This window comes from Fukomys damarensis, unplaced genomic scaffold (genome assembly GCF_012274545.1).
Source record: "Fukomys damarensis isolate Sample0158 unplaced genomic scaffold, DMR_v1.0_HiC HiC_scaffold_17, whole genome shotgun sequence".
Classification (NCBI taxonomy): Eukaryota; Metazoa; Chordata; class Mammalia; order Rodentia; family Bathyergidae; genus Fukomys; species Fukomys damarensis.
The window spans coordinates 81,115,668-81,127,208 of record NW_022900929.1 but is presented as its reverse complement, the minus strand read 5'-3'; the positions used below and the strand labels follow the sequence as shown (position 1 = coordinate 81,127,208).

Here is an 11,541-nt window from a genome sequence, read left to right as displayed (position 1 = left end):
AAAAAAAAAAAAAAAAAAAAAAGAATTCCTGCTCTGAGAAGTGAAGAAGGTAAGTCACATGGTATACGACTTCCTGAACAATTAGGGCACCAGGAAGAAACACGTTTTTCTTTCTGTTGGTAACTAACTTAGGAAACTAAAGTGGGTCAAAAAATAAAGCAATATGGCTTCCCTCCAAAAGCAGTGACTAGTGTTTTTTGACCATCAATATTCTAATCCACCAGCTATTAATTACAGTAAGAGCAAAATCTACCTGGCTTGATTTACCTGGTTATTTCTCTTTTCCCATATTACTTTGCTAAACCAATGACCCAGCAGATGAAGTTCTACGGCCTTATATCCTATAGGTTTTCCTCCTGGAATTATAAAAATCCTTTACCTTTTATAGTCCAAAAACTCATTCTGACAATTTTGAGCAAAATATGATGTTTGCTTTGAAACATATCTCATACACTTGATGTAGACTTTTAGGAAAGAAACCGTTTACTGTCCTGTGGGTATATGCTCTCCATTTCTGGACAACAGCAACAGAGCAGACACTGGGTACCATGTGGCTTCTGAAACTTGTTTAGAACATGAAGACAGAGCAGGAATAAGTTCCCAAGCATAAAAACAGACATGAGTTCCGTGCTGATTACTCATCAGCAAAGTCATACTTCCAGAGAAAAATAATGCTCTAGCAGCTGAAATTGCACAGGGAAGATTTCTGTAGCAGAAAGTACAAGCAAAAACTAAAAGTCTCCTTGGAAGACTGTAATTTGGATTCAATTGTACTGTTTCATAACAAATGCTAGTTTTCATTTTCCTAAGAAAGTCACAGAGTGACACAGAGGGCAGGACAGTGGGAAAGTAGATGTCTGACCGGGTTTGCCGTCTGTTAAGACAGGCGCATACTTGTTGTGGACAACCATGCCACGTTTCTCTCCGGTCCAACCTGATGATGGCAATGTGTGTTTAAACAATGGAGATGGTAGGGTACAATCGATTCTTGGAATAAGCCCCAAAATTGTGCAACTCTCTCCACTTTAGCCATTTCAATATGGAAAGACTAGCCTTTACCTCTGGGGAAAGAGGCTGAATTTTATCATAGAAAAGCAGGAAAAAAGGCTAGAGCATTATGCAGGGAGGAAGGAAAGGTAGTCCTGTCTCCCGTTAAGATAGCACATTCTGTTATGAGAGAGAAGACCCAGAAACAACCTGGAGCCCTCAAAGCCAACACACGAGGACTGTCTTGCAGTAAAAACTGCACAGAAGACAGAAGACACAACCATACGATGAAAACAGTACAAGTTTTAGTGAACTGTAATTAAATAAACATGTGATGGCATTATGGTTTATGTCTAAAATGTCCCCCCAAATTCTTTTGCATCAGGAAGTTGTCTGGATCATGAGGTCCTGTCTTCACCAGTGGGTTTATCCAGAGTGACAAGTCCATAGCTGACGTGCAGCCAAGACGGGACCTGCTTGGGGTTGGTTCCTGGGGGTGTGATGTGGAGGGATGTTTTCTTGTTCCCCATGCCTGTGTGCCAGGCCATTTCTGCCTAGAGCCAGCCATGAAGTGAGTCCTCTCCCCGCTCCTCCCTCAAGCCGTGTGTGGTTGGTATTTTGTCCCAGCAACAGGAAAGCAACAGAGAGAGCTGTAGTAAATTTGGGAAGTCTGGGTACAGGGGTGGAGAGTATATAGCTAAGTGGCAAGGTGACTACCTGGAATGCACGAAGCTTTGGGTTTGATACCCAGCGAAGTAAACACACAAAACTTTCTGGGACAGATATAAAAAAAGCAAAACGACTCCAGAGCAAATGTTTAAATAAAAAGGTCACCATCATCATGTTAAATAAGTTGATTTAGGGAACAAAGAGCCACCCTCAAAATGGGCATCAATCCAGATGGTTCTGGGCCAGTTTTGCAGGCCTGCAAGGTACAGCATGGTACCCTTGCAAAACAGCACTCAGGAGGGCCCAGCTCCAGCACATATGAAGCTCGTAACATCCATGCTAATCTCCTTCGAGGGTCCACAGAATCTCCGCTGTTTTCACTTAGGAACACAGATGGGACAAGATTAGCAACATGAGTGGAAATCAAGGCCAAGAGAGCGCCCCCACGGCCTCAGGTCTCATGCTGGAAGATGAGGTGAACCTCAAGCTGGGGAGGCCGAGCTCAGCCAGACCAGGTCTGCGTCAGGGAACCCGATGTCCCTGAGCAGGGACAGGGAGGCTGGGGCAGCACAGCCGACACCATGCAGAGCCCTGGCTGCTTGGCAGAGATGCCTAATTAACATGGCAAGCGCCACCCCCTGGCATCTCCCATGTGGCCAGGCCAGCAGCCTCTGCCAGAGTCACGGATTCCATGCCACCCCACCCAGGCTGCCTGGGAGGCCGCTCAGCAGCGGAGTGTGGAAATCATGCGTGTCAGTGTTGTGCTAGCTGCCCGTGTGACGAGCAGACGCCACAGCTTGTCAAGAGTGACGTTTAAGTGCCTGCTGTGCCGAAGTCATAGATCATTTACTCTGAGACTCAGCCCCGGGGAAAGGGGCTCATGAATCGGGGAGCTAATGTACTGCTTGCCTCCAAGCAGGACCAGGAGAAGTCCGAAACTGAGCTGGGAAGAAGCCCGGCTTCAGGTGGCCGAGGGCCGATAAGTAGCTAACTCACATGCGGTCCCTGTTAGGGGCTCAGGAAATGCAGTGAACTCCCAAGTTCTCTTCCATGCCTGTGCACTTTCCCAGGAATGGCTATTCACAGTTCAGACCCCATGCTGTCTTTTACAACTTCAGGAGGAGGACAGGAGTTTATCAACACAGCTTCTCACTGTGCCGACAGCCTCCACAGCTTTTCTCACAGCCCTGCGAGGGCCCTGCTTTCCACTGTCCGAACCGTCCCCAAGGTACCACACCACCTCCCAGATCTAGCAAAGGCCCCAGGAAAGGTGTCAGCCCTGGGTTCACAGTGGACTCGTTCAAGGGACAGGGAGGTGGCTTCCCTTCACGCCTGTGTGTGCATCATGCGCACTGGTGGGGTCTTGGTGGTAGAAGGAACGAGGAAAAGTTGACTTTTCGAAGGAAGAGGAGAGGGACAAGAAGAGGAGAGTGAGAGATACAGACGTAAATATGCCAAGGATGCGTGCAAGTAAAACAAGGGTGCAATATCGGCAGAATGTTTAGCCTATGAGAAGGAGACAGGTGCTCATATCGGGAAAGGCAGGAAGGCATTAGCTCCTGGCAGGAGGAGGAGGAGGAAACATCACCTGGATTCCGGGCCTGCGTGAGTGCAGGGTAGCGGCTCCCAGGGTGCTGGCCCTGGCATCCTTAAATCCATACCTGGCCTGGGCCGAAGGCAATTAAATCAGGACCTGATGTCTAAAGCTCCGTGGGGCACCCACTGACCTGGACAGCTGCAGCTTTTGTCTCCTAATCAAATGCATTCTTCCATCTGAAGAGAATTTAGGGGACATCTCACTGGAGCCCAAGAGCAGCGGTGTAGGAGAATCAGAAGGACCCCAGATACAGAACTGCCTGGAGGGGCTCGGAGCTCAGGATGGCTCATGAGAGACACACAAATTAATTACAATAGAAACGAGAGCAGCGCTCAGTGGCTCGGGCTCTGCAAGGGAGAGCCCACGCCCACTCTGTCCCACTGACCTTGGGACTGTCCACTTCCAGCCGTGCTAATGGGTAGACGGTGGGCCTGGCTGGGCAGGGCCCAGGCAGGGTCTCTGCTCCCCACAGCCCACCTCAGAGGCCTCAGACAGGCGCTGCCCACACCCAAGAGGAGCGGAGGGGTCCTGACCCCTACGTGTAGACTGTTCCTGTGGGAATCATGAGTATTGGTTGTAAGTATTGTTAACTTTAGTAACTCCATGTTTGTTAAGTTTCTCCAGTTTAGCAGGTGGTGTGTCTCCTTTATGGAATTGCTGAAAGTTGCAGTTTCTTGTCTCTGACCTTCAGATGTGTGGTTGTCTGGGTTACTACTACCCAAGGTGGTTGTTTTTGTTGAGCCTGTTTGCTCTTTTCCTGTGTGAACTTTCAGTTACTATGGTAACCCCATCCCATAATAGTTTGTGGGTTTTTTTTTGCTTTAAAAGGCTGATGCTTGCCGGCAATAAACATCGCCTTGATCAGACTCTTGTCTTGGCGTCCTTCCTTTCTCTCTGCCCCATCTCCACCCCACTGCTCTTTCAGGTTTGAGGCACTGCTGGACAGTGCTCTGCGTCGACGGCTCGTGACAGTTCCGAAGACTTTCCAGGGGCCGAGTAAGGGCCTACGGCGTCAGACAGGAGCTCCCATCAGGAGGAGCAGGTGGAGGGAGGTGAGGCCCCAGGAAAGTCTGCAGGGCTCATGTGCTCCAACCCCAGCTGCCCCCAGAACATGGGTAAACGTGAGCATGAGAGGCCGCCAGGGGCCACACTCAGTTAGTGACCGCCGTGCCCACACCTACCAGCTCCTCGTCGTTCAGCGACGTCCTGATCACCATCGCCAAGGAGAGGCCGGACTTCCGCGCAGCCAGGGTCTGCCCCAAAGAGAATCGTGGTGTATTAGTGGCAGGAGGTTGTTGTATCCGCGCTGCCCCGCAGAAGGCCAAGGGTAGGGGTGGCGCCCCCCTGTGCCCACGCAAGTGGACAGGGCCCTGCATGGCCAGTGGTTGGCTGTTCACCCAGGACCTGGCCTCAGAGAGCCGGGACCATGAGGGCCCTGACCATCAAACCCAACAGAAACGTCACAGTCAATGAGGCTGAGGCCCAGCGAGGCAAGGTGACCGCCCACAGCTGCCAGGCTCCAGGGAGGCTCCCACCGTCCGTTATCCCTAGATCCTCAGCCTGACTTCTGGGGTGGCCTTGAGCCCTGGGGGATGCCCGATGGGTCCCTGGAGCCTCCCTGCACATCCAGCCGGGACGCTGTCCTTACCACCCTTCATCTGCCGACACCAGACCTAGAGCCTCTCCTCCCTGGACTCCGGGGTCATAAGTGACCACTGCTGGCAGTCAAGTTATTCCCACCCTGGAACTGGGCATTGCCACTCCCCCGCCCAGAGCATGCATGCTGCAAGAACCTGGGCTGTGCCCCAGGGAACTGGACAAGTTCCAAGTGGGAAGGCGGGGCCAGTGACCCCCTAAGGAACAAAGGGAAATCACAGTGGACCTCTCTGTCCCCCGTCTGCTCTCAAAACGCCTCTCCCAGGGTTACAAAGCCATGCACACAGGTACAGATAAAGCTTTGCACTTTCCCGAATCAGGAAGCCGCTCCTCACCGGTCTCCACCCCTACTGTGTCAGTTCCTAGAAGACTTTTTTACATTCCTTCCTCTCAGACCACTGCCTGTAAAAGTACACCTGTGCTCTCTCTCAATCTGAGTTTGCACTATTGTAGCCACAATGTAGCTCTTTAGAACAGAAACAGATTTAACATATGGCAGAGTCTGGACTTCTATTCCTGCAAGTGTCTGGTTTTTGTTTTGCTTTTGCTCCCTTTTAGCTCATGAATAAGGAAAGTGTGTTTGGGAAGGTCAGAAAATAGTGGCAAATAAATTACAAAGTACTTACCATGGCCTGAAGATCCGGAAGTGAAAGGAAACAAAGTTTAAATCATTAAACAATGAAGGTAGCACAGTAGAACACCGTTAAATTGATCTAACACTTCAAAGGAAGTTGTGCTCTGGACTTAGAGGGATCCAAGCCAAGTGCACGGAATCACCATGCTTCGGGTATACGGACCTTCCCCAAAGCACAGTGCTGCACTCAGTGACCCTTTTTATAGCAAAATTAAAATTGCAGGTATAAAAATTAAGCACACTGGTGTTAAAAGAGAAAGTTATGTTTCTTTGGGGAGGATACATTTTTTACATAATAAACCATTTAGAATCCCACATAGCCATAGAAAAATGTGATGTTTCAAATGATAGAAATAGTATTTCCCTGTGGATGGGTTTTCTTAACAATTGAACATAGGCCACCACGCCATTATGGAAGAACAGCATTTCTCAGTGATTCCCAGAGTATTTATCATAGGAGAATGAGTTGTTTAAAATCATACCAAAGACTAATGAAACTTTAATGGCTTGTGTACCATGGCTCTCTTGGAAGGCAGACTCAGCCTTCACACATAAAGGACCGATGAATACTTCTGGCTTCCCACACAGAGCGCTCCGGTCTTCTCCGTTTGGGGAGGAGTTTCAGTCAAGCCCTCAGCCTTCCACACATAGTCACAGCTCACCATGCCCAGCTTGGGGCCTTGCAGGTGGCCGGCTGATTCCTTCGGCTTAGTTATACTCCCTGTGACTCAATATGTAACTTCACCTAATATGAACAGTGGCCAGAAGGTGAGAGTTGTTCCTTCTGTCAAATACATTTTAAAGAAATAATAAATGTAACACTTGGCAGACTCTGGCCTCATATATTCTACTCAATGAAATATTTATAGGCTAGGTAGCTAATGAGAAGGACATTAGGTTTTAATAAAGAAAAAGTCAACGCGTGCAACCCGAGAGCAGGGACCAGGAGTGACTCACCGCATCCCTAACAATGGGCAGTGTCTTCTTCCTGCGGAGGTCCGGCATGCTGTCGATGCCATACAGTCCCCACCCGGCCCTGTGGGGAGAGCAGTGAGGCGGGTAAGAGGACTGCACAGCAGGGAGGACTCCACTGCCTAGCAAGGCTTAGCACGCCGTGCACAACACAACTCTCAACTAAGTCACGAAGCAGCAAAGCCCAAGGCTGCAGGACTCTGTTCAGCGAGGACCGTGGTCCCAGTGCCTGCCTGCCGGCCAGTGTGCACCGAGACCCCAGGGCATGGCCCGGAGGGAGGAGCTGCTTGCCGTCAGGGCCTAGGAAAGGAGACTCAGAATGGCTAGGTGGGTGGAGGTGTGCGGCTCCACGGGAAACTGGGCCACGGTCTTCTCAGGGCAAGCTGGGCCTGTCTGCGACGGGCAATAACCACCCCTTGTGGAAGGGACACTTTTCCGTGCGCTGCGTCCTCATGGAGTCGGTCTGTGGCGGCATCTCCAGGAGCCGTGGACGAACGTGGACAGTGATTCCCCTCAAATGAAGGGTGCATTTACCTGGGTCTGCCCCACGACAAACGCACAGGCCTGGGCACTTTGTGCCATGAGGGTATATTTCCTGACAGTTCTCCTGATAACAAATCTGGGTTACCCTGAACACCATGGCGCCGTTTTGTCTCCCGGGCTTTCTTAACCCAACATTCGCTTCTGGCATCAAACACTAGCTTGGTAATTTGGGGCAAATCCCAGACTCATCATATGACTCATGCAAATAGTAAAAGAAGCAAAATAGCAATACAGTTAAGACGGCAAGAAGGGACTCGCAGTGATGCCACAGTGAAGGTCTGGAAACGAGGGGCGAGTGCATGATCAGCCCTGTGCTGGAGGACGACAGGGAGGAGAGTTCTCCTCAGTCGAGCAGCGGCCTTCAGTTTAGCTCCAAGGACAAGAAAACCAGTGAAGGGAGCAGAAGAGCAATGAAAGAAGAAAGAAGAAAAGGAGCAAAAAGAGACGAGTAGCCGAGCAGCGGGGCGAAGGGACCTCAAGAGCCTGGTCTTCACCATATGGTGAGGACGATGGTGCGCGAGCCAGGGGTGGGGCTGTGTGCCTGCCGCACAGCCACCTGGGAGGCTGAGGCAGGAGGATCACTCAGGCCCAGAGGCTGGAGGCAAGCCTGGGCCACACAGTAAGACCCTGGCCGGAAAAGAAATTAGTAAATCTTGTGTCATTGCTGAGGTAATGCCACCTACCCCAAAACGAGGGCTAGTGAGTCAGAGATGCAGAATGTGGGTCACAAGAAAGAAGTCACTGGCAGCGCACTCTTCTCTTCCAGTGTTGCTCAGTGTCTTCGTCTCCTGTTGTGTTATTATTATTTCTTCTTAGTTGACAAACAGTAACTGTGCACATGGATGAGGCACACAGCGGCATTATAATCTGCATTCACACTGTGGAAACTTCGCCCTTCCTCTCAGCGGCTCAGCCACCCCGCCTGTGGGGAGGACTCAAGGTGCTCTGCTGCACCCTAGGAACTGCAGGCCGGAAAGGGGAGGAAGGGTCACCTCTGCCCCCGAGCTCCCGTCCACGCAGCGTACACAGGTCCCCGCGAGTGGCCCTGCCTCCATCCGAGCGCTCCCCACACCTGGCCCTGCACACTGGGCATGCGCCAGGGCACACTCCAGAGCGCCTACCCAGCACGTGTGCGCCAGTCTTAGGCCTGCTGTGCCTCCTCCCGTCTGGGACAGTGGGACAGTGTGTAAAGGGTATGTTAAATATTCTTGTATTGCCCCACACACCAATCACACTAAGCAGCTGTCAATGCTGTGAAATGCTTTGACTTCTAAATAATATAATTTCACAGCTATGTAAAGAAACCCATTCAATCGCAACCGTCAAGAAAGTGACTTTGTAAACCGCAAAGTATTACAGAAATGTGTATTTTCTTCGCAGCAGTGATAATTATGTCCTTCATGTTTCCCTCCTCGTGGATCTTGGTTCAGATTCTTGAAGTGCATCAAGCCCCATGCCACCTCTCTGCCTGCAGGCATAGGGGTCAGACACACATGTGGGCTCTGGGCCAGACGCTCCCCCCACACGTGTTTCCATGCAGCATAGGTGGCCCAGGCCAGCTCTGAGCATGATGAGCTGGGGGCCCAGTTACAGGACAGGCACCCCAAATTCCACTGAAGTTTCACTTAAATTTTGTAATTCAGAAAATCGCAATACAATAAAAATGCCAGCCTCACAGAGAGGCTCAGATCTTCCCTAGTGCACTGGCATCTCTACTATAAAAGGTGTCTCTAGAAACATTCTGCAAGCCTGTCCACCCAGCAGTTGAGCTTCGTGTGTACACCTAGGCCTTAAACAGGGAAGTCTGTCCAGGGCCTCAGCTCGGGACACAGGAGTGCTGATGAATACCGTGACAAGCTCCAAACATGCAGTCACGGGTTTGTGGTGCATGCCAACAGCTTCCCGATCATGAGGGCATGGAAAAGATGGCATTAAGAGGGGTGGCACCCAGAGTTATCAGGAAACAAACCCCTGAATTCCCAGCCAAGAGGTCAGGTCCATGCACAGCAGCTAAATTCAGAAGAAACTGTGAGGCCCAGGGTGAGAGTCAGAGGTGGCCTCCAACAGGCCACGGCAGACAAGGACTCTCCAGGGACTGGGGAGGGGCTTGACTTAGGTCCTTTGGGCGTAGCTCGCTGGACTAAGATGGGTCTGACGAGAGCCGAGTAGCGAGTCACAGACAGCAAACATCGCCGTGGTGCGTGGCAGGCCACAGAGATGACGCTCACCATTACAATTAACACTTTAGGCTCTTCTTGCTCTAAAAGATCCAATGAGATATGAGTTCAGTTGTTTCCTCCATTTTACAGAGGAGGAAATGGAGACAGAATACTTCCAAGGCATCGAAAAGGCACAGCCTAGAAGTGGCTGACGCAGGTTTTAAACCCGTGCCCTGTGGCTTACCGTGTGCGGCCCCCGCCTGTGATGGACAGTCCCACATGGGCACCCCATACCTACGCTTGGTTTCCACTGTGGGTGACCTTGCCGCCACCCCTGCCCTTCAAGGCAAAGCAGGCCTGCGACAGGGCCTGCCAGCTGACAGGGGAGCTGCTGTCATCCCCTGGTTTCTCGGGAATCTCCAGAGGATCACCTTCGAAGGGGCGGAAGGGCCTGCCCAGCTGACAGGGGAGCTGCTGTCATCCCCTGGTTTCTCGGGAATCTCCAGAGGATCACCTTCGGGTCAGAGCCCTAGGCTACTTCACCATGGAAACAGCCCAGCCCCACCCCCTAGGACCCGAGCTCCCCCTAGAGGCGACCAGGGTCACTGCAGTAGAGACAGGAGAACAGAGCGGGAGGACGGAGCCTCGGAATCACATAAAACCGACAAAGTGGACGTCGTTCTATAGAGCAGTTAGCAAGGCGAGTCCTAGTTCAACATTTACTCTTCACATGATTTGGAAATTAATATTAGCTTTAACTGACACATCATAGTGTATGTGGGGTGCAAGGCGCTGTTCTGGCCCGTGCGTGCCATGTGGAATGAGCTACATCTCCCTTCGCTCACGCATTCATCATTTCCTGCGGAGAGGCCTTTAAATTTTATGCCCCTCACCAAGATAATTGCAAGACTTTTGGTAGGTCTCCTTTTTCTGCTTCTTTGTTCTTTTCATGGTGACATTAAAATTAATTTACTAAATTCAATAAAATCTAATATATTTTGACTCGATTCATCTAATCACCTTGTTACCAAATAAACACAAAGCGTATTCTCTAAAGGACATACCTGATACGATTTTTAAGAAGTGTGATCTGTGGGTAGATATAGAGGCTGCTTTTACTGACCGAAGTAAAGGTTAATATTTTGATTCATAGCAGAACTGGCACCATGCTGGATACAAATGCATATGGGACAAGAACCCAGCACAGCGCTGGGAGAGCGACGGGTCCCGTTGTGAGACAGTGAGTCCCACGCCCTCGGCTGGACCTCGGGACCTCGGGATGGCAGAGGGGACACACGGCCGGTGTGGAGACCTTACACACTGTCAGGGGGCAGCGCAACAGTACCGGTGCCAGCTCCCTGCAGAAGTCAGAAAGCACAATCACCAGGTGACCCAACGATCCCCTCGCTGGGGGACAGCTAAGGAAAGAGAATCCCTGTCACAGCACGCACCCACGTTCATCACAGCCCAGTCAGGCGGTCACCCTTGGTGCCCACACACAGGGGACCCGGCTCATCCTGACCACGCGACACTGGCCAGGGCCCACAATGAAGGAAACGCTGCCATCTGGGACAGCAAGAATGAACAGGAGGGAGATTACCTGAGGTAGAGTAAGTCAGCTTCACAGACAAACACTGCCTGATCTGGCTCAGATGAGGGGCCCCAAACGGCTCTTCTCACCAGATCTGAGGGGAGGACCGTGGGTCCAGGAGCTGGGTCAAAGGCAGAGGTGGGGTGACGGGCCAGAGGACAGAAAGCACCCACTGGACGGAAGGCCCAGGAGGTCTGCTGGAGGACTCGCTGTTGTCTTAACGGGGGACAGATCAGCTGGGAAAGGAAGGGGACCAAGAGACGGCGAAGAGGAAGACTGAGGGCAGGGAAAGGAAATAAAAAGGATTCAGATGTGTTTGGCGCAGGCACCGACTCCCCACAAAGTGCACACACGGGCTAATGAGAATAAAAATACTAAGAGTGGATGTTATATCTCTCACAAAAACTCTGATAACTATGTGACAGGATGCATCTGCTAATTAGCTTGATTTTGTCATTCCATAAGGTGTTTATATTTCAAAACTTCATGCTGTACATTATGAAGATGTACATTTTTACTGACAACCTGAAAAATAATAAAAGCTAAGATTATTCAGAAAAAGAAATTATGAAGCAGATTTTTGAAAATCAGGTATTTCTGAATATAGGACAAGGATACTTTCACAAATAGATGGCTGATGGCTAAATGGTTAACATTCATAGGTTAGCTAATTTGCACTAGAATCAGAAAATTTGTAGATTCTATGTCCAAGAGGGTTTTAAATCAACAGAAT

General features: G+C 50.6%; 1 protein-coding gene across 1 annotated transcript in view; it reads right to left on the bottom strand.

Moving 5' to 3' along the window:
- Unc13c (unc-13 homolog C) overlaps positions 1-11,541 on the bottom strand; it is a 377,980-nt gene that overhangs the window by 233,572 nt on the left and 132,867 nt on the right. Inside the window, exons 4-6 of the mRNA XM_019205246.2 lie at positions 6,501-6,579; positions 5,536-5,541; positions 4,435-4,506 (exon numbers count right to left, since the gene is read on the bottom strand). Coding sequence (XP_019060791.1) covers positions 4,435-4,506; positions 5,536-5,541; positions 6,501-6,579 — 157 coding nt within the window. The remainder of the gene's footprint in view (positions 1-4,434; positions 4,507-5,535; positions 5,542-6,500; positions 6,580-11,541) is intronic.